This window comes from Onychomys torridus, chromosome 17 (assembly GCF_903995425.1).
Source record: "Onychomys torridus chromosome 17, mOncTor1.1, whole genome shotgun sequence".
Classification (NCBI taxonomy): Eukaryota; Metazoa; Chordata; class Mammalia; order Rodentia; family Cricetidae; genus Onychomys; species Onychomys torridus.
Window position 1 is genome coordinate 58,136,267 of NC_050459.1, and position 23,776 is coordinate 58,160,042.

A 23,776-nucleotide genomic window follows, 5' to 3' on the forward strand; every position below is an offset into this window, starting at 1 on the left:
TCTTTTCTGCTTTACCCTCCGTGCTGAGGATTAAACCCAAGGCCTTGATGAGCACGTCAAGCTAGTGCTCCACCACTGAGCAGTAAGTATCCCAGCCCCAAAGATCTCCTCTTACTCTTAAACATTAGGCAGGAAAATGGCATCTGTTAGAGAATACGGATATTGCCAGGTGTCAGGCAATTCCTCACAGAGTATGGAGGCCTAAGGGGTCATTGCAGGAAACAGAGTCTCTGGGCACAGTTCCCTAAGGCCCAGAGAAATCGCTCTGGCATCCTCACACCTGAACTAGATCCTGAGGCCCCTGGAGCTGTCCTTATCCGGATTTCTCCCTGAAGACATTGGCCAGGGTAGGGTGGAGCAGAGTTCCCCTTGAGATGATGCCAATATTGGCTCAGCTGTGACTGTTCCCACATGTGAGCGAGCACTTCCCATTTTCTCCCACTTCATTAGTTACTCTTCCTGTTGCTGTGACAACCGTTTCCAACAAATTAAGCAACTTAAGAAGGGCTTGTTTTGCTTCATAAATTGAAGGTACAGGCAAGGTGATAGAGAAAGCATGGAAAGCAGGGTGGGAGGGAAACCATGGTGACAGGAGCATGAGGCAGTTAGCCATATCGCTTTCTCAGTCGGAATTCACAGAACAATCAGTTTTTAAATTGCATTGTTATTATTATTTGTATGTGCATTTCTGAGTGCATGCAGGTATATGTGTGTGTGACAACTTTATGACTTAGTTCTCTCCTTCAACCTTTTCCATGGGCTCCAAGGATTGAACTCAGCTCGTTGGTTTTGCTCAGCAAATGCTGTGCACCGGACCATCTCCCCAGCTCCACTTTCTCCTTCCTCTGCAGTCTAAGACCTCAGCCTCTGAAAAGTGCCAATCACATTCAGTGTGGGTATTTCCACTGCACTTAACCGAGAAACTCCCTCACAGACATGCCCAGTAGTTTGCCTCTTCGGTGATTCCATATTCTGTAAAGTAACACTATTAGTAACCATCACTCCCACTACCAAGTGTGCTGAGAATCAGCCCTGAGATGTGGAACCCATTGTGCTCATGGCAAATGAGGACATCTGTCCAGTTGTGGCCACAAAGATACTCTGTTCTTCCAAACACATCAAGTCTCTGAACCACAAACCCAGCCCAATGCCTCCCTATTTTTTGCAGGCTCATATTTATATTAACTCATGGTGATACAGTATAAGGAAAAGCCTTCTAATATGAAACATGTGTCAGTTCTCTCTGAGAGAACTCATGAAAAGCCATGCTCGGTCCCCAGAAAAAATAAACACAATATTCTGCGTGCAGTTTTTATGAGGAAATTGTACCCTCTTAGAAACCCCAGTGGTTTGAGGAAGAAAGGAAGGGAGGGAGGGAGGGAGGGAGGGAGGGAGGAAGGGAGGGAGGGAGGGAGGGAGGGAGGGAGGGAGGGAGGGAGGGAAGAAAAAGGAATGATCTTCAGGTTCAGGAGGGAGTTCTATGGCTGTGTCTCATAATGGCAGGCTGGTCTATAAAATGAGTTCCAGGACAGCTAGAGCTGTTACACAGAGAAACCTTATCTTGAAAAACAAATACAAAGAGAATGGAGACTAAAATGTCAAGTTAAAAAAGTCATGCATCATATCAAAATACTTAAAAAACTGATTCTAGGTAATTTAACTGAGACATTTAAACATGTTACTAGATCTAAAACCTGATTCAGTGAGTTACAGAGAAAAACTGAACTTTCTTCCCTTTAAGATAATACAATATAAATGTTTCAGATTTGTTTCAAAATTAAGTGCTTAAAAGACAGCAAAAAAAAAAAAAAAAAAATTCAACTTTCATTGAATTTTCTGTGCCATACTGAGATATGACAGTGGCATTGAGTCGGGACAGAATGGGAAGGTAAGGATGTTTTTGATCCACAAAAATAAACAGAGACAAAGGACTCTCCATTTGAGCGGACTGCAGGTGTGTGTGTGTGTGTGTGTGTGTGTGTGTGTGTGTGTGTGTGTGTGTGACAGCGGGGCCTAAGGAGAAACTTCTCTCTCTCTTTGCTGCCACCTAAAGGAATGTTTGAGAATGACATCTTCAAACACAATGAAATGCAGTTCAACATAAGCACTTATAAAATCAAAGCCTATTATCTCTTATTGATGTGCAATTACACAGTCTCTTAATCTAATAAACACGGCAAGTTCCACAGCTGCCGCCCTAATCAGTGATCTGTTCCAACACCTAGAGCAGTGCCCTGTACAATATGGTACTTTCTTCATTAATTTAAAAAACAAAAACAAACAAACAAAAAAACTGTCACCCCAGTTTCACGTTCTGGGACTCGGCTTTTTCTTCTAGAAAATGAGGGATTAAAAGTGAATGATTTAAAGTATATTTTTTGTCAGGCCAGGAAGCAGGAGCATCTCTTTGAGTCTCAGACCAGCCTGGTCTATACAGTGAGTTCCAGGACAGCCAGGCCTGTGTAGAGAGACTCTGTCTCAAAAAAAAAAAAAAAAAAAAAAGTAATAATAATAAATGAATGACAAATAAATAATAATAGATTAATAGATAAATCAATAATGTCTTTCTCACCAGGCCTGCAGGTACACACCTGCAGTCTCAGTACTGGGAAAGTAGGGGGGATTATGTCAAGACTGAGACCAGCTTGGTCACACTCACAGTTTCAGCCCAGCCAAGGCACTATCAAAAGACTCTCTCCCAAGAAACAACCTCTCTTCTAATATCCCAATCTCTGTGGGTCTCCTTGGTAAATAGAAACTCCTCCATCCAAGGTTATGATCCTTCAGTGATCAGAAAGGGATCTGGCTTGAGGCGCCCCCACAGGTACTGTGGAGAATCACTAAAGAGGAACGAGAGAGAGAGAGAGAGAGAGAGAGAGAGAGAGAGAGAGAGAGAAGAAGAAGAAGAAGAAGAAGAAGAAGAAGAAGAGGAGGAGGAGGAGGAGGAGGAGGAGGAGGAGGAGGAGGAGGAGGAGGAGGAGGAGGGAGGGGAGGGGAGGGGAGGGGAAGAGAGAGAGACAGAGACAGACAGACAGACAGACAGACAGACATAGCAGAAACCAGCCCGAGAGTTGAACTTCCAGACACGTGGCTGTGTCGATTCCCAGGGTCCTTACATCTACTGCAAAAGGAAACTGCCATATTAGAAACGCAATATAGTTTCTTTTGTGTGTGCCCTACAAAGCTGCTGTGCATATTGGATCGTCCCATGGACGTAGATTTGCTAGGGCATCGGCATGCGCGAAGCAGCGATGCTGATTCTTTTCCAAAGTAAAGGATTTGGTATTGCTCCCAGAACCTCCGGGAGAGAACAGAATAGCCAATATTTTTAAAGAAACTTCATTTAATCTGTCAATGTGATCTTTAACTAATTTGTGTTTTTAACATGATAATGGCAACTCAGATATAGGTGGATTTGGGGAGCACATGAAAAAGGAGGGAAAATAGGACCACTTATACAAAATTGTTATTATACATTCCATTCTCTCTCTAAATTATTTCCCTAAACACTTCCTTTCTTTGGGAAGTAACTCTCAGCCCTTTCCGTACACGAAATCATTTGCGTTCACACTAATAATACGGATTCCTAGCTTTATATCCCGAGCCATGAATCCATGATGCAGCCTAGAAATTTGCCATTTTGCTTGCTTACCCAACAGGTCCATGTAGATGTGTCTAAGTAGCGTGTATTATTGTCCCCGCAAGACAGATTAATGAAAAACGCTTTCTCTTCTTTCGGGATTCATTTTCATGGTATCACTGCGCCCTCTAGTGGAAAATTTTGCTGCGCCCTCCCCCTACACGCAAATAGCAAAGATTTGCTCAAAAACACTCATCACGAAAGTCTTGGTGAAAAACAATGAAGAAATGGGGGGGGGGGAGGTATAAGGAAAAAAGTCTTGATGCTCTAGCACCAGGCTTATGCACATTTCCATACACATGTAGATATAACGTAGGTTTATGTAAGTACACATATTTTAGAGAGGAAATTTTAGGAAAAATTGACAACACAGAACCGTTGTCTCTTCCATGTTGAGATTCTGCTACCTGCAGACCCTTCAATTGTGGGTTTAAATTATCCACAGGAAAAGAGCACCTGTACTTTTCATGTCCCAGCCTCTTTTCTTGCCATTACTGCCTGGACGCTATAGTCTTGTATCCATTTGAGGAAATGCAATCCCTCTGGGACGACTTCGAGTATACCGAAGATTATACACAGGTGATTGACAGCCACGCTGTCATTTCACACAAGGGACTGGAGGCCTGCGCACTTCCGAACTCCTGACAAACTTTGCTTAATGCTGGTTGGCTCTTCAGTCCCTTGAAGATTCACAAATTGAGTTGTCCACAGACACGGAGAGGGTTATGTAAATGAGTGAAGTGGAGGAAATGGCGGGGACCCAGGCAAATCAAGTTTGCTACAATGAAATTAATTCAAAGAATTATTACAGTTGTTCAAAGCCTACTGTGGACCTACTGGAATTTTGTTTCACATTGTCAGCTGGGAATCCCAGCTGACTAACTGACTTACAGTGTGCTATTTATATGTATGTAATATATGACCCAACCTCATCCACGCAAGGCACAGCATTGCAGAAGCGCCGATATAGCTCAGTGGTCGAGCGTGTTGCTGGCATGCAGATGGTGTTTTCGCCTATTTTACTACAGGGGAAACTGAGATCTCAGGAGGACGGGTTACTTGCCCCAGGTTAAATAAAGCTCTCTGTCGGTGTCTGCTGCACCCCGGATTCTGGAGTTTCCATCATATTGGCTCCAACAGCTCTCCAAAGTGTGACTGTGAGTGTGTCTGACCTGTGCTCGCTCATAACTGCAGGACTTCTGTTCCTACTCCCCTGCAACTTTGAAATGATGTTCTAGAGACACCCCGGGAGCTGGGGTTGACTAGAACATTGTGGCTGCCTGCTTCCGCTTGTACGTGCTTCTCTGTTCCAAGTGCAGGAGCATCGACCGTGCGCTTACTCAGGAAAATACACTCTTGGGGCTTAAAAATTTTTAGGAAATTGAATGTTCAGAGGACTCTGTAAAGATCCAGGTGAACCACCTTTTGAGAAGAAGAGCATGTTCTTGGAAGGAAGCTCCGTGAGCAGAGCAATTGCTGAGGCAGTCAGAATCGTTCCCCTGGGATGTTTCCAGCAGAGCCCAAGCTCTGCATTTCACACAGGAGACATAACCTTGCCACAAACACATCCCAGCGAAGCCTTGGGATGTATATGTTTGTGCATGGACTTGAACTCCAGGCCTCATCCGTGCTGGGGAAGCACTCTACCCCTAAGCTCTATCTCCAACCTTGGAGGTTTGAGTCCCTTAAGCTTTCATTAAAAGAAAACATAAAATAGGGGATTTAGGATTATCTGTAATATATTGTGTTCACTCCTAACAGAAAAAGAAGCCATCTCTATATAGCCTTTTAGATGATCCTAACTACTATATGCAAAGCAACTTACCTATTACCTCTCTTCTCTTTGTCCCTATAGTTAACAAAAATAAATCCTATTGTTATGAGGTTCGATAGTCAGAAAAATCTAGCCCTTGTTGCAAAGTAGGTTTGGACAATCAGATCTGATCCCCATCACTCAGAGATGGCACCAACTTTCTGAGTTAATCCAGAGGATGAGGACAGTCCAAGTCCACTTGACCATAAGGCTGCAGAGTCCACATTATAACTGAGAAACGCTCACCGCATCCTTTGCTTATTTGTTTGTATTTTGAGACAGAGTTTCTCTGTTTGACAACTCTGGCTACCCTGGAACGTGCTCTGTAGTCCAGGCTGGCCAGAGATCCACCTGCCTCTGCTTTTTGTGTGCTGGAATCAAAGGTGTGTGCCACCACTGTCCAGCTCTACCAGATCCTTTTTAACTTACAGGTACTTTTCAGTGTTTACATTTGTTAAATCACTTACCAATGCCCGCTATTCTGTGAGCACTTTAGACATGAGAAAACGAAAGGACAGAGAATCAAGGTACTAAAACTGGTAGCTTCTAAGGCATACAGATAAGGAAGCTAAGCTGAGTGGTTTGGTGGCCACTGAGGTGTGCATGTGGTTTTATACCAGAAAGATCACAGGCAAACATGGCATCATTGGCTATGATGTTTGAAGACTGATTTTAACATCTGACTCTATTTGAGTTCTTACTTGAATGCTCTTGGAGCACATGTAATGAGGTTATCTGAATAAAATGCTAGCTGTCAAAAAGAAAAAAAATCAGAAATACCCTCAGGTGAGTCCTACAGTCCTCAGTGGCAGAGCTGAAATTTGAGATCAGAAATTTCCATCTTAATAAGTATCCCTTGGATCAGAGGACTGCACGGTCGATCTGTGTAACAGTTTCAGCAAGGCCTGTGTGTACTCAGGGAAGAGGCCACGAGGCTCTGTCACGTGGCTGTGTTAGTTTCCTGGCTTACTGCTGTGACAACTGATGCTAAGATTGATTCCGGCTCACAGTTCCGGGGATACAGACCATTGTGGCAGGGGAGGAAGGAACAGGATGTGGCTGGTCACGTGATGTCCACATCCAGGAAGCAGAGAGCAATGAGTGCCTGCCTATGCTCAGTCTCTCTCTGTGTCTCTGTCTTTCTCTGTCTCTATCTCTATCTCTGCAGTAAGAACTGCCCATATTCAGAGTAGATCTTCCCATGTCAATTAACCAAATCTAAATAATCGCTCATGGACATGCCTGGAGATGTTTCTCCCTGGTTTCAAATGCCATCAAGTTGACAATCCAGATTAATCACCATAACAACTAACACTGGAAACTACTTATAATTATGGTAGCCTCCCAGAACAGAGCACATTCTCTCTTATCCCTTGCCTTGTTGTGGAACTCCTATTACTCAGGAGTTCAAAAGGCCAAAGGAGGCTCAATTTGAGCAGTTGAGCAATGAGATTCTCAACTTCTCCCTTACAGTAAAGTTAAGCTGTCCTTTTTAGTAAGACAGCTAACTAACTGCCTGCGGTATTGTCTTTACTTCCGCCAGATATCCAAAACTACTTCCTCCGATCCTAAACTAACCCATGTACAAACTTCTCAAATGGCAACACAACATTTCTATTTTGATTAGGTATTTCACAGGCCTCTCTGGATATGTGGCCCATTTCTTCCTGTTTCCACTTAAAATTTCTTTAGATGTGCTTCCTTGCAATGTTTTGATACAAAAACACTTTCTTCTTCTCCCTATTATCAAGAGAAACAGAGGGACCAGATACACACACACACACACACACACACACACACACACACACACACACAGAGTCCCTTCACTATGGGCCATGTACAGAGACGCCAAACAATTTTTAACATTCACATGAAAGGGTTTAGTTATGAGAAACAAAACCAGGGAATCCGTGTGGATAGGTATGTGTAGTTCTGTCAACGGCCAGGTTCACATCAGGTACTTTCTGACTCTCTGTGACAGTAACTGACTGCCTCAGTCATCCAGCAACCTCAACCAGCCACTGCATCTCAGGCTGGCTTTCCTGTTTCCTAGCGCCCACCAAACTTTCAGGAATTCCGCTGAAGGTCTGAAACTTTCTCTTCTGGTGTTTGTTGGCTACAGGTGTAGCTGTGACGTTTTATCTCAAGAGTTATCTCTCACAACTGTTCAGCCTCTGTGACTTGGGTCCCTCCCAAAGTCCTTGAGACTGTTAACGAATACAATGCTATTTTAATAACTTTTCCCATCACTTGGGTGTTAATTTGGAAAGTAAAACTAAAATCACAGTGAAACTGCCTGTTTTAGTGGGTAATGAACTGACTGCCCCCCATGTCACTCTAAACATATTCACTGGTTACATGATTTCTCTACTCAGCATGATGTATTTGCACTATAGACAGCTGGCTCCTGCTGACTCAGTCACCCTCCCTTAACTAGTAAGTAGTTTGTGACAGGGGGTGACAAGTGCCATTTCTGTATTCCGTCAAGGCCACTCTACTGGTCTACAAAAGACCCTCATTAGACAGGAGGACCCCAAACTTCCAGCTGCGTCACAATAACCAGAAGGCTTTCTAATACCAAGGCCACAGGCCTGAGGGATGGCTCGGTCCGGGGAGGCCCTTGCTGCCAAGCCTGGGCACCTGCATTTGATTGCAAGAACCCACACAATCGAAAGCTAAAGCTGCCTTATGACCTCCACAGTCACCCTGTGGCACGTGTGCACACTCATTCACTGAACAAATAATTGAAGAAAACTCAGATTACAGGAGCCCTGTTGCCAAAATGTCCAATTCAGTAAGTGTGAGGTGGGGTCCCAGACACTGGATTACTAACAGGCTCCCCAGCTCCCTGACTGGTGCTGGGGAACACTCTTCGCAACTACCACTCTAGAATGGAATCTGAAGAAACTTCTCCAACGTGTAATGTCACAGAACCTTTGAAAGGTGTGCATAAACTCTCACATAATGTATCGGCGTGCTAAGGTGTCTGCAGATTGCAATGTGTTTTAGAGCTGATATATTCGACAATCTCCACAGTAATAATACAAGGAGACTTGGAAAATTTTAAACAGTTGAAATGCAGCTCTGCATTTATGCAAATGAAATTACAGCAGTAGTCTAAACAGATGGCTGGAAACTCCTAGCCCTGACCGTGCAAAAACACAAGACTACTAAGGACCAGTGGGGACTGGTGCCACCAAGGGGCATCATTTGAGTTATCAGAGTATAGATTCCATAAATTCTGGGTTATGTTGGAAATCCGGGAGATGTATAGGGGAACTAGGGAAGAAAGTAGGGAGAGAGGGGGAAAGGGAGGAGGAGGGGGAGGGATAATATAATTCTACTCAAGGCTTTGCTGTTTGGGAGTCTCAGGGTAAAGGCCAAGGGTGATGAAAACAACACGCACTTAAGACCAGGAGACGCAAAGCCTCAAAGCAAAGTCAAGGCCGGCTATGGAGGTGATGCTAACACTCTTCGGAGTTTGTTTGGCCAGCCTCAGCTGAAGTGTTTTCAGGGTTTGGAGGAATACTTGACTAGCATGACAGGAAGGCAGAGAAGTGGGGGAATTAAAGAGATGTGGAAAAGGAACCGGGCATGATGAGGACAGCGTCTTGTGAGACCAGCACTCCAAAGACTGAGGCGGGATGATTGTGAATTCAAGCTCAGCCTGGGCTACGTGGCAACAGCCCATCCAAAACACCCACCGGTGGGGCTGGGTGACCTGCAGGTCCAGGAGGCGAGCTGGTGCTGATGATGGGAAAAGCTGTGAGAACTGGACGAGCCTCTGCAGGAGATGTCCCAAATGTCCCAAGGCACAGCTGGGATTGTGAGCACGAGTCACACTGCTTCACGGCGTTGGGTGACGAAGACAAGTGCGATGTAAATTTTCTCAGTGTTTCACTTAATTTCCACCCAGTCTTTACGGACCAAGTTTGCTACTAACTCAATTTCAACACTGCAAATATTAAATTACAGCACTTTCATAACTTGCTAAAATGAGTCATATGCCCCTACCTCCTTCACCAATTTGCTGTTATGAACACTTGCAAACTTTGTTGAAAAGTTTCTAGACTGACCTGAGCAGACATGAACAATTGATAAATGCCTTGATTTCTGGGAGGTCCTGTGGAGTGTACCACATGCAATAATGTATTTCTACAGCAGAGGGCGCTGTGGCCCTGCAGCTACATTGTGTGGTGAATTTCTGAATGGTCCTATGAGGATTTATAAAATGGAAAAGGTTGATAACCCTCTTACACTGTCTTCTTAAAATGTCACTTCTAATTTCACCAATTCCCCCTGCGTTCCTATTGTCTGGCACGGGAATCTACAAATGAATAGGTCCTACCCTATCCACTCCTGGTATTTTTTTTTTTTCAGACCCACTGATTTTAGGACAATGTATTTCATTTCACAAAAGTGCTTTTTAGATATAAGTCCCAATTTTTGAAAAGAGATTTATTCATTTGTATTTATATGTATCTATGTGCCTTCCTATCCTGGGAAGCCAGAAAGCATTACATCACCTTGAGTGAAGTCATCGTTGGTTGTGAACAACTCAATGTAGGTACCAAGAACTGAGCCATGGCCCTTTGCAAAGCCAGTGAGATTCTTCACCACTGGGTCACCTCTTCAGTCTCAGAAGCCCCATTCTTAAGATTTTTTTAAAGCCAGCTTTCTGATGGAGGGTGGACTGTGTGTGTGTGCATGTGCGTGTATGTGTGTGTGTGTGCGTGCGTGTGTGCGTGCGTGCGTGCATGCGTGTGTGTGTGTGTGTGTGTGTGTGTGTGTGTTTACTAAAGTTAATCTCCTGAACTAGAACACAGAAAATCTCTGTACACAAATAATTGACTTTTTGCACGTACCTTGCATGTTTTTTTTTTGATACCACGGTGACTTGAAAAATATTTATCAAATCACAAAATGCTATTGGCAAATGGTAATATTCTTTGGTTTATATGTTATTCCAATTAACTTTACAGAACTAAAATCCTTGTTCAATGATCCTATCAAGCAGGTGACACTTGCCCATTTATATGGTGATCCACGTAGCAAAAGCTGCTGGTCACTGCTTGTAAGACAGTACCACAACAGGCTGAAGCTGGAAGGGAACGTTTTCTAAAAAAAAAAAAAAAGAAAGAAAAGAAAAGAAAAAACATACTATTTTATTTATTTACACATGTGTGTATGTGCACATGACTGCAACATGTACACACACGTGTGTGGTTGTGTGAAAGCCTAGTGACAACATTGGGTGTTTTCCTCCACCGCTCTCCACTGTGTTGTTGTTTTGGTTTGTGACAGGGTTTCTCACTGAATCTGGAACTTACCAGTTCCTATTACAGAATGAGATACAAACTGACTACACATCCATTTGGAGATTAGGAAATCATTTTTTTGTTTTGTTTTGTTTTGTTTTGTTTTGTTTTGTTTTGTTTTTCGAGACAGGGTTTCTCTGTGTAGCTTTGCGCCTTTCCTGAATCTCGCTCTGTAGCCCAGGCTGGCCTAGAACTCACAGAGATCCGCCTACCTCTGCCTCCTGAGTGCTGGGATTAAAGGCGCGTGTACCACCGCCCGGCTAGGAAATCATTTTTACGAATCAAGTTCTGTTTCCTGTGTCAGTGATACTTTCCTCTCTCTCCGAATGCAGGGACTTACTTGAATATAGCAGTATGGTGTAAAATTGAAAACATGATGTTTACTTTGCACTGCAGGTTCCTGTCTGGAACATAAACTGAGAGCAGAATGTTCTGGTTATAAACGTGGTGGTGAGTGACTCGTTTCTGTTTGCAGTGGGAAAAGCTCCAGATGACCACAAGTGAAAGAAGGAAAATATTCTGCTCCGTCACGTTCCACGTCATCGCCGTCACCTGTGTGGTGTGGTCCCTGTATGTGTTGATCGATCGGACAGCGGAGGAAATCAAGCAAGGTAACGACAATGGTAAGGATATGCCTCCCCTCCGTCCCCCTTCCCAGGATTCTCACCATGGCGTAGGCAGGGCGCTGTTGGCGGAAGTTTCCAGGTGGGACACCTGAGCAAGGCCGGCGCTGGCAGTCAAACCTTCTCCAGTTACCTCTTGGACCAACTCTGTCTAAAAAGCATGGACCACTTGGGATCCCAAGTAAGGACTTGGGATGTGTTAGGTGCTGGTGAAACTTTGGGTGAATACATGGATAGCATTCACCACTTAGACTTCCCGGAGCATCGGGGCCTGTCTGACGCACAAACACCAATTGTTAGAAAAGGGGAGAGTTCCCGGGCTGTAGAGGCGCATTCTTTAATTCCAGCACTACCGAGGCAGAAGCATGCAGATCTCTGCATTTGAGGCCGGGCTAATCTACAGAGTGAATTTCAGGAAAGCTGGGACTACACAAAGAAACAAAGAACAAGAACAAGAAAGAGGGGCGGGGGAGGAAGGGAGGGAGGAGAGAGAGAAGAGAGGAGGAAAAGAAGAGGGGGAAGAGAAGAGAAGAGGAGAGAGAGGGGAAAGGAGAGAGAGAGAAGAGGAGGAAGAGGAGGAGGAGGAGGAGGAGGAGGAGGAGGAGGAAGAGAAGGAGGAGAAGGAGGAGGAGGAGGAGGAGGAGGAGGAGGAGGAGGAGGAGAAGGAGGAGGAGGAAGAGAAGGAGGAGGAGGAAGAGAAGGAGGAGAAGGAGGAGGAGGAGGAGAAGGAGGAGGAGGAGAAGGAGGAGGAGGAGGAGAAGGAGGAGAAGGAGGAGGAGGAAGAGAAGGAGGAGAAGGAGGAGGAGGAGGAGGAGGAGGAGGAGGAGGAGGAGGAGGAGGAGGAGGAGGAGAAATAGAGAGTTTAAAATTTGATTTAATTCACCACCCTACATGTTGCTTCTTTGAAGGCACAAGGTAACTCTGTAGTGGAGAATATGTACTGGGTAATTTGATGCAGTGGATTGGCACTGTAGTTGAAAATTTTAGCCATGCCCAGTTTGTGAAGGATGGTGTCCAGACTACAAAGATATTCCAAAATGTATTAGGTTTAAAGGCTTCCCAGGCTTGTCCACTTGGGGGCAGCAGTGCACACCAGCATGCCTGTACTAGGAACTCCTGAAGTGGGATTGACTTGGAAGGTTCCAGGCCTACAGGGCTCCTGGCGTGCACAGTTGGTTAGGGGAAGATGAGCTAGAGAAAGCTTTGAAGATCCTAGTGTTCTTTTTTAAAAACAAAAACATAAGAAAAGCCTATATCAAGCCTAAATACCAGAGAAACAGGTAGGATGGGATTTTTTTAGAATTCATTTATGTAACATTAACTCATTTATAAACTGCATCAGTTACAGCAAACTTCTGTTCTAGCATATTATGACTCTCCCCAGAGTTTCTTGCTTCTAAGGTGTCATATTAAATCTGGTTAAATAAATTCTTATCCCCTGAAGGTAAGGCCTTAAAACAATAATTGCACATAACAAGTACCAGACATCCAACCATGCCTAAGTGAAAAGCAGAGTGTCCCCATCTCACATCACCCAATTCTCCCCCTTAGGAGTCAAGTATGCTCCTAGCTAGGCAGGGCAGAGAAGATCTGATGACTCCTGGCCAGAGACTTCCTACTCTTAGATGGCTATGTAAAACCCCCACTGGAGAAATAAGTATTTCTATGACTAGACATTCTCCTGACTTGGTCAGATTGTGGTGGACAAGAAGCAGGACTTCATTTCACCTATGTTATATCCAGACAAGATTCCCATGGGAAAACACTCAGATTTAGTCAGCTGTGCTTGCCTGATAACTGAGACATGTGAGTTGTGACTATTTCAGTAAGGAGCTTGATAGTCTCAAACGTAGAAGCCAAGACACCCACACTCTCCTTGGTTCTGTCTCCTGCCCATGCTCCAGTGGTCATCCTCTGTTCTTATATCTTTAGTTGCTGCTTGCATGCTGATAACCACCACCCCAATTTTATACCCAGCTCATAATATGCCCCAAAGCTTGCATCTCCCTTCTGAAAGTCTTCCAGGGACTCAAGCTCGGTGTGTCCACACTATCTTCCACATTCAACATCAGCACCATGAGAAAGGCATCTCTAACAACTGGACTCCCCTCTCCTTTCCCTGGTCAGTCTGTCTTCTCCCTGAAATCAGCCACCAGATCCTATGTGTTCTGCTTCATAGCCCTGGATTCTTTCCATGTATCTCCTTCCCCACTAAGAATATTCATGGGAAATTTGTTTTCAGACAAAAATAGCCAAAGCCTCTTACCTAGATCTCCACTCTCCCCACCTTCAACTCGTGTTCATTAACTACCACAAAATACACAATCATGAATCCGAACATTATCCCCACTTAGTCAATATTATTAGTATGTAACCCCGATGGTGCCCCAAGGTCCTAGGTGTCACCAATTACATCAAACATCTATCTTTCCCAGAGACTCTATTTCTAAATCCCTGCTCAGCTTTTTTCCTTTATGTAAAACAATTCTTTCCAGATTCTCTTGGCCAACACAAACACACACACACACACACACACACACACACACACACACACACACACACGCATGCATGGTGAGAAAGAAAAAGAGAGAGACTGTATTTCCACACACATCCCTAACCTAACTCCTAGGAAACTCAACTCACAATTCCCCCAGGACCAGCAGCATTACCACTTCCTGGGAACTCTTACACATTCTAGCCTTCTACTCCGCTAGAGCTCTGTATGTGAAACTGATGTGGAGCCCCCAGCAATCCAGCTTTCAAACCGGACAAGCATTTCTCAGGCCTGTGGAAATCCTAAAGCCATCCCCTGGCAGGCACTTACCTTTCGGCACTTACCTTTTGGTAGCCCTCCACCTCCCTTGGATGTTGAAGGGTCTGTGGAGTTTCTCTAACACGGCAGAGCCTGCTGTGTCTCCCTGGACACCTAGACTTACTCCATGCGAGTGTGTCATGCAGCCATGCTGACAGCCTGACCAAAGACCGCATCGTTAACCTAATTGTTTACTTGTCTCCCTTTCTTGCTCAAAGCTGGCTAAGGGCAGCATAGGAGGGTGTTATTCCTGGTCACCACATCGCTGTGTGGGAGTTGGCAAGTGACCCAGCCAGTGTGCAGAAGCATGTACCCAAGCTTTCCCGCTCTAGTTTGTAGAATTTTCTTTGAAATGCTTCTTTATCATTTTCACATGGGGCTTTCTATTGCTGTGATGAAACACCGACCAAAAGTTGGGGAGGAGAGGGTTGATTTCAGCTTACCCTTCCGGGTAACAGTCCTCACTGCTCAATAACTCAGTGTTCAATGGTCTGCGATTCACTTAGGATCTTCTGGGCTCCTCAAAGCATTGGTCATGAGGCACTGCTCCGGCTCTGCAGCCCAGCACACGTACAATACTTTCGACCACGAATATCCCTACAGAACTCAAATTTCCCATTAAAGACTTTGGTGCTGGTGATGTAGCTCAGTTAGTAGAGTGCCTGGTAGCATTCATGATGTTGGTCACCATTACCACATACACAGGGTGTGAGGACAGCAAAGGGGAGTGGCAGGAGGATCAGAAGTTCAGTCATTTGGGGCTACAGAGTAAATTCAAGGCCAGTGCAGGCTACATGAGACGACTCACAAAGAGAGGCACCTGTATTTACAACCCTCTTGCACCGGAAGCCTTTCCCCATGCATGGTGGGGCAGCATGTGCCTCTGTTGGAGTTGTCTGAAGCCTTTCTTCTCCACATAAATGGTGAGGAGACGCTGGTATCTGTGTGAGCTGTTAGCATCTTAATCTTCCTCAGGCGTGGTGAAGGCTGATCCTGGATTTACCCTTGAAGTTACTGGAGGAGGACTGCATCATTTTTTTAAATTTTATTTTTATTTTTTATTATTGTTATTTATTTATTTATTTATTTATTTATTTATTTATTTTGGTTTTTTGAGACAGGGTTCCTCTGTGTAGCTTTGTGCCTTTCCTGGAACTCACTCTGTAGCCCAGGCTGGCCTCGAACTCTCAGAGATCCGCCTGGCTCTGCCTCCCAAGTGCTGGGATTAAAGGTGTGTGCCACCACCGCCCAGCGGACTGCATCATTTAGAAGGCTAGAATATTTTAAATCCAGCTTGAAAACCTCCAGAAATTTCTAAAGAGGAACAAATTGTCCTTTCCAACCAGAACTGACATTGAGTCTGAATGAGCGAATTTGGGGTTGGGGATTTAGCTCAGTGGTAGAGTGCTTGCCTAGCAAGCGCAAGGCCCTGGGTTCGATCCTCAGCTCAAAAAAAAAAGAGCGAATTTGACTGTAGCGACAAGGATAGAAAACAAGCCCTGTGTGCGGTTAAGATGGTGTTCTTTTAGATTAGACGTGTCCAGTGCCCTCCTCCATGGATCTCCTGCCTCCTCTTCCTCACGTGAACAATCTAAATCAGAGCTGTTGCCCTCTCTTTCACTTGAGCAGTGATTGACTCTCCTGCTTCTTCCTTACTTGTTCTAGACAAATAACCCAGTATATTATCTCATTAAAACAAGGAAGGAAGGAAGGAAGGAAGGAAGGAAGGAAGGAAGGAAGGAAAGAAGGAAGGAAGGAAGGAAGGAAGGAGTGGGTGTGGCACATGCCTTTAACCCCAGCACTTGGGAAGCAAAGCCAGGCGGATCTCTGTGAGTTTGAGGCCAGCCTGGTCTACAGAGGCAAGTTCCAGAACAGGCACCAAAACTACACAGAGAAACCTTGTCAAAAGAAAAGAGAAAGAAAAAGGTTTGTTGTTGTTGTTTTTTTTTTTTTTAAGCCACAGAAGTTTGTACTGTGAATTGGGTGTCTCTTCTACAGGGATTTTTCTTTTAGAATATTGCTGTGTTCTCAGTGCTGATCTTTAGGTGCCAGACAGCCCAGTGCTAGCAGCAGCTCCTCTAAGCCGGGACCCTGTCTTACTATTCAGAGAGCACTTAGTATTGGTGGAAGCTCAAAGCAGTTCACTAGCCACAGCCGCAGCTGTAAAGCTGACTTCTAGAGATCAGTCCCCTAATGTGACAGACACTGGCTAGCAGTTGCTGGCAGGCCAGGGCTCTAGTTCCGCCTTCTTCACTGGCAGTGATACTGAAGAAAATCATCTCTCCAAAGCATAGCTTCCTCATTTGAAGAAAAGCATAGAGAGGTTTTCCTCATTTGGAAAACCAAGAAAGATAAGACTCTCTGCCTCCTAGACTTATTACAGGACTCGTTTTCAGACATCATGAACTGGGTTTCTACATGAGGTTAATTGAAATGTGTTTATATAAGTGGAATGCCACATCATTCATAGTTTATTTACACTGAATTTTAAATTTTAATATTATTTAAGAACTTAATTAGAATGTTGAAAGAAAGTAAGGAAAAATATATACTGTGTTGTTTAACTTACACAGCTGTAAAGGGGAAAGTGGAGAGCATCAACCCACAAATGCTTCCTGTATGCAGTCATACTTGTAACTGTGTAAGGAAAACACCAGCCCAACCCATTCCAGCTTAATAGTGAGACGGTCATCAAGACATGCAGTGTTCCTACAGCTTCTGGGTTCTTTCTTTTCTGCTGCTGAGTGATTTAAAGGCTCTAGACACATCCTAGATGTTTCCAGCCGAATGACAAGATATACAGGGCAATAAGAAATACCAAACCTAAAAAAAGACATACAGAGAGATTGCTGGTTTAAAGATGAGAAAATACACAATTTGTCCAATCTACAGTTATAATACAAGCCTATCTAGAACCTTCTGGTTTCTCCAATTTGATTTACTGAGAAATAGAAAGATATCCTATCCTGTGTGCCAGAGAGGACAGAAACCTGATTCTACAATCAAAGGAAATGCATTTTCTGAGAAACAGTATTTCTAGGAAGCAAATGAATCTGCAAGGGCCCAGGGACTACAGCCCAATTTATAAGCCAGTCATTTGGTTAGAAGCTTGATATAAAAGCTCCGTAACAAATTCAGTGCACACGGTTGCCCCTTAGGTTCAAGGACCTCTTCATTGATTTTTGGTGGTCTTTTTTGGGATGCCAAGAGCACATGGTGATGCTGTCTAGGTCTGCCCCTATGCCAATACCATGGCTGGCAGTTAACTGGACTTCAGACACCCCTGGATTCTGGAGGTGTCCAGAAGTTGGAGCCTACAGGAAGTGAGAAAGATTTGAGTGTGGGCACAACAGAAATCACTGCTCTCGATATGCAACTTAGTCAGCCAGAGACATGGAGCACTAAAGTCGCTCAGGCCGCTGTAGCGCATGCACTTTGCTGCTCTACCACACTGCTAATTCACTAAGTGACACCAAGAACCCCATGGGTAGGAGAGACTTTTGCCTCCATTTTTAAGCAGTGTGTCAACTGGTCTCTATGTTGTAAAAACCTATCCACACATACTGACTTAGAACAGCGGCCGTTTACTTCACCTCATTCTGTGCATTGTTAGGCATTTGTTCTGCCTGAGCCAGATGGGCTGATGGCTACAGACAGCGGTTGCCTCTGGAGAGAGCTGGCACTCCATCCAGCTGCTGCATAGACAAGCAGAGTTTCCTTTACCTGTCTGCCAATGGAGACACTGCTAGCTAGAATGGTGGATGCAGCTAAGCTGTGTGGAGTTTGGCTATTTTTCTAAGTGTGTGTGTGTGTGTGTGTGTGTGTGTGTGTGTGTGTTTGCGCACGCACGCGCACGCGCACATATCATTACATTGGAGGGCAGGAAAGGAAAACTAGATATACAAGCTTTGACAACATAAACTGAGTCCATGTCCCGTTAAAGATTAACAGCTGAGTATCTCTCCAGCTTGGTTTTTGTTACTGTTCTAATTATCTAGTACGGTGGCCCTGCCTTCCTAACATGACAGTTGCAGGCTATTCAAAAAGGAGCAAGATGGTTTAGCAAGTAAAGGTGCCTGTAGCCAAGTCTAAGGACCTAAGTTTGATCCATGGGGCCATAATGCCCAGCATGTTTCTCCAAAGCAGTAGTATCTCGGAAAGTTATAACTGTCTCCAGCACCTCTCCCAATTTCATATTCTCAGTCCTTCCATTTGCTCCAAAGTGAATTAATTAACATTAGTTGCATTTCTAGTGGAATTCTATGTAGACAATTTGAAGTATTTTGAAAAAGGTATTTGACTTTTCAGCCAGCAAAATCTTTTTTTCTTTATATACCAACTTCAGAGGTTGACCGAAAATGCCATGGTGACAGGAATCATGAGGTTTCACAGAGATTATCAGGAAATAATGTCACTAATGGAGTCATGGATTGTGTGTTCGTCAACCTCATGACACAAACTGCATCCTTTTCTCACCGGGGTGGGCTCTAATGAATCGGTGGTTAATAAAGAGGATGGGACAGCCCATGCTGCAGCCTGAACCTGTATTATGACAGAGGACACTTGGTTTCCAACACTACACAGGCAGGGCTTCGCATGAAGCATGAGAAAGAAGCAGTTGAAGGGAACTTCTTGGCTATGCAGAAACTTTCTAATAAGTTCTACTGCGTACTCTTAACCCACTGTAAACATGTTTCAGATCTGACTAATGAAAGAAGCATTTAATGTGGTGGTGTCAGCAGCAGTGGGAGATGTTTCCTGCCAATAACATAAATCCATTTAAGTTGTCCCCCTTCCCAACTTTTCAAAGAAAAAGAGGCAACACACTTAAAGAAAAAATTGTCTTATAAATATCCAGGGAAGTCATATTTGAGAAACACCAGCTTTGAAAATGACCAATAGGATAGAAAATATGAACTTTGCCAGGGTCCCAAAGTTTGCATTGTTCACAGAAAAAAGCAATCCTTATGCCTGGGGCTGCTTGACATACTTGCAGCATCAGCTCTGTGAATAAATCAATAGTATTGCTGCTCCCTAAGAAGTCTGAACATACTGAAGATGCCCATCGTTTCATAGTCTGGGGAACCACAAATTGACTCTATTCCCTCCCCCCACACTTTTTTTTGGGGGGGGTTTCAAGACAGGGTTTTTCTGTGTAGCTTTGGAGCCTGTCCTGGAACTCACTTGGTAGCCCAGGCTGGCCTCAAACTAACAGAGATCTGCCTGCCTCTGCCTCCCAAGTGCTGGGATTAAAGGAATGTGCCACCACTGCCTGCAACCCCTATTCCCTTTGACAGACCTTGTGGCACAATATACATAATTCAGGGAAATATTTGTAGTAGGGATCACAGGTGAAAACCAAATGTAGAAATGACAACTTGATAACACCCTCTTTCTGTCCCACAGGTGTGCTGGAATGGCCATTTTGGACAAAACTGGTTGTGGTGGCCATTGGCTTCACAGGAGGTCTCGTCTTTATGTATGTACAGTGTAAAGTCTATGTTCAACTGTGGCGTAGGCTGAAGGCCTACAACCGTGTGATCTTTGTGCAGAATTGCCCAGACACTGCCAACAAACTGGAGAAGAACTTCTCATGTAATGTGAACACAGAAACCAAGGATGCTGTGGTTGTGCCTGTGCCACAGACAGGTTCAAATTCACTGCCATCTGCAGAGGGCGCCCCGCCTGAAGTTATACCAGTCTGATGGAACCAGAGGGGAACTTTGTCCCAGAAGGATCTTTGCAGCCCCAGCCACTACAGACAGAAATGCTTCTTCCCTGGTGGCTCCCTTGTCTTCTCGGTTCCCCTACTGACTTGTTTGTCCTGACTTGGAGCAAAAAGGAAATGAGGAGAAACTACCAAGTGATCAGGATCCCAAGAAGCAGAGCCCACAGTGGGACATGGAAAGGGGAAGTGTCTTAGGGAGTGAGTTCATGAGGAGTGGTTGGTGCAAGCAAGGCTTCCAGTGTGAAAGATTGGACGGACATGCGATCCTCTTTCAAGTAGTGCAGAGGGAATCCCAGGACAGTCTTCAAATGCAGCATATACATCTTTGGAGGGTTCTGGAATGTTAGCCTGCTCCACTGGAAATGACACACATCTGGTTGTAAGCCTGAACGTGTGTGCATCATCCCTAAGTCACACCCGTGGCAAACTTGGAGGCCGAGAGGTTTTTTTACACTTTGACAGATGATTTTTCTGGCTATTGTGAAGTCTGGTTATTTTGACAGATGCATGTTTTTAAATGGATGCAATACACATTTGAAGATAGAAATGTTTGGAATTTTGTTTAAATTTAAATCATGAAGAAGAGATTTTCCGAGCATTATGGAGTTTAGCTAGCACTGCCTTTGGAAAACATCTCTCGTGCTGTGTTTTATGGGGTGCCTCTTACACAGTGCTCAACAACAGACAGACGAGCTGCACATGCAGGTGTACAATCTCAATTTCCTAGTGTGCCCCATTAGGAAAAGTAAACATAGGTCAATTAATTTTTCTAATTTATTCAACATTAAATATGCAAGTCATTTCATGTCATCAACAGAAACTGTTATTAAAAGTTTTCACCATTTTCTTGGACCAAGTCTTCAAAATCCAGCATGTATTTATGACACACTGCAATCTGAACGGAGTGTGTCGGACAGGATCTAATTAGGATATTGGACAGCAGAGCCCTTTCATTAAAAACTATACCTCTGTCTCATTTAACAGCTGAATATTTCAAAATAGCAGTTTAGTCCATTATTTTGTTTTGCAGTTTCACTTAAAGGTTGATTTACAAAGCACTAAACTCATGAAATTAAGTAGTCCAGCTTGAATTCAATGAAGTTTTCAAAACAGAAGTACAGGGAGCCAGTGCAATCCGTAGCAATGTTGTGACATTAACTTCTGTGTAGTACCTATAAAGTCCATCATGTCAGGGAAATAAAACTAAACATTTTGTTACTAAACTAGATGTGTTAAGGGTTTTAAACCCACAAGAAGTGTCAGTGTGACAGGTGAGCATCTTAGCTAAGGATCTCAGCCATGTTTCCACCTAGCAGTATTCCCTTGCTCAGCTCAGAAGTAAAAGTAGTCAAGATTCCATGTTGAGTGATGAGCTGGTGTGGGTCAACAACTGAGCACTGCGCTCTATACAGATTCAATTAACCTGAAAGGACACTGCAGTGAGCTAATCACAACCTGTCAAAGAAAGGTGGCCACATTTTTAAAAAGTGACTTTTTTGGTTAGCTCTTGTTATTTATTATCCTGAAAAGGCAGAGATGGCCATAAAAACCAAAGCATGGGCATCATGTTGCACAAATCTGGGTACCACATCCACACACTTTGTAATTAATTATCAGTGCATTTGTTCTTCACAGATTATCAAAGGAAAAGAAAAAAAATCTTTCAATGACAAGAGAGTATGGTATTTGTAGTGATTGACACTGGGTCCAAATAGTCCCACCCTTAGAAATAAAGACATAGTAAACAATGTCAAGTGTGTGTGTGTGTGTGTTTGACGTGTATATTCTTGTACATATACAAGAGAAATGTTAAGGTACACAGTCAGGAAACAAAACCTTAAAAAACTCATCTTTCTTTAAACGTGTGGGAGGGACAATAATTAAACATGCAGGGAGAACATGGTGGACATAGCTAAACCTGACCAGATCAACAGAACAAAAAAGGGTTCGCATGACATTAACGAAAAAAACCTGAACCTCAAACTCTGTATTAACTTCCTGAAGAGTTTCCATTTTAAAGATGTAAGATGAATATGAACAACAAAGGATGGTAGGTTAATCAGGACCTCACACAAGGGGTTAACTATCACTCCGTTTTTCTGAGTATCTCCCCTAGCTCTTACTAATCCATCTTGGTAGGCACACAACTGTAATCCCAGCATTTGTGAGATGTCAGAGTTCATGGTTATCCTCTACTGAAGAAGAGTGAGTCCCAAACAGAGGCTAGCCTAGGCTACCTGAGACCTTCCTCCAAAAGCAGAACAAAAAAACACAGAAAGGTGTAAAACTAAACGAATAAAGCCAGCATTGAAACTGTTTTTGCACACTCCCGTGGTAAGCAAGTTTTCACTTAATAACAATGAAAAGGTTTGGCTTTGAAGGCCTGACTTAGAGCTCACGGAGGAAAGCTCTTTACAGAATGACGGCATCTTGAGGTGTGTTTACCTGCTCTCTGTAAAATATGAGTGAAACTGGAACAAAACGTTCAATTGCTGAGTTTACAGATTGCTAAAACTGGGTTTTTATAAACACAAAGTGAAGCTGGGGTATTAAAAATGCCATAAACCAGACATTGAAAATGCTTTCTGTCAAGAGTTGACATTTCCATTAGGTATAATATTCAATTGAAAAGGAATGAAATCGAAACATCTAACAGTGAAGCCTGGGGCTGGCAGAGATGGCTCACGCTTTCTGCTCTCACAGCTGGTCCTGGTTGAGTTCCGGAACCAACAACAGTTCACAACCACCTGTACCTCAAGCTCCAGGGCACCCAACACCTTCTTCTGGCCTCTGACAGTACCCACACACACATGGGCAGATACACACATAAATAAAAATAAATCTTTAAAAGATGCAGCCCTCCCCCAAGCAGGTTCACTTAAGTATAAAACAACAAAACCCTATTAAAAAAAAAAAAAAAAGGTAACTTAAAGAGTCCCAATAACCCAGGATACTGCAATGCAGACATTGAGTCTTTCTCAGAATGTCCCAGGATCAAAACTTTACTCAGAGCTCCTGCTATAGGTAATGAGAATGATATCCCCCAGAGCCCTCAAACTTAGAGGAGTTTTTCTTTTCTGAAAAGGACCTTGGGTACTACAGACATTTATTCTTCTGCTGAAAAGTGAGCTCATTAACACAATGACATTATGAGAAATCACAATACTGTCGGGGGTGGGGGGTGGGGGATGAAGAAGAAAGGTCATTTATTCCATCTGTAAGATATAATTTACCTTGCCTTGCCAGTGAATATTTTGGGGCAAATATTAAGTGGAGAACCTAAAACTTACTATTGTAATTGTTATAAAATTGCGTCCTTACATCAGCTCAATGGTGCTATTTTACATGATACAACTGAAAGGAAATGCTGTTATTTGGGGCTGCAATGCTTCTCCCATGCCTGAAGAAAGCCCGCGTTGAAATCAGATATAACAGTAAAAGGAAGGAGAAAATATTATTTTAACTGTGTGCAATTTTTGAGATTGGGCATTTGTACTTTTTTAGTTTTACCTACTGTCTTTCATTAACAATTTACTGTTTGTGAGTAATGTGTGCTTAAGACAAACTAAGGAAAGTAATTATCTGTGAAAGACTTTGTATATTAAACAAATGCTCTGAATCTTGGCTGTACTTTCTCTACTTTCTGCCTAATGTACTGGTATTCTTAGAGTTATATTTAGAACATTCCAAACCGCTGAATTCTTAAAGTAAGATCTGATAATGATCCGAGTTTTTAAACTGAGTATGTCAAATCTATAGTTACCAAGTTACCAACCTTGTATTATTACTGGAAATTGGGGGGCCCCACCTAGGATGTCACATGTTACTGAGAAAACTGGGGA

At 43.6% G+C, this 23,776-nt stretch overlaps 1 protein-coding gene across 6 annotated transcripts in view; it reads left to right on the plus strand.

The window, feature by feature from the left end:
• The window catches only part of Marchf1 (membrane associated ring-CH-type finger 1), a 764,409-nt gene extending 741,693 nt beyond the window's left edge, over positions 1-22,716 (plus strand). For 4 of the 6 annotated variants that reach the window (XM_036166448.1, XM_036166452.1, XM_036166450.1 and 1 more), the window contains 2 exons: positions 11,247-11,394; positions 19,613-22,716. In XM_036166448.1, the coding sequence (XP_036022341.1) occupies positions 11,247-11,394; positions 19,613-19,911 (447 nt within the window). In that variant the 3' untranslated portion in view covers positions 19,912-22,716. The remainder of the gene's footprint in view (positions 1-11,246; positions 11,395-19,612) is intronic. The other 2 variants (XM_036166451.1, XM_036166453.1) reach the window with 1 other exon arrangement.
• Positions 22,717-23,776: the final 1,060 nt, after the last annotated feature.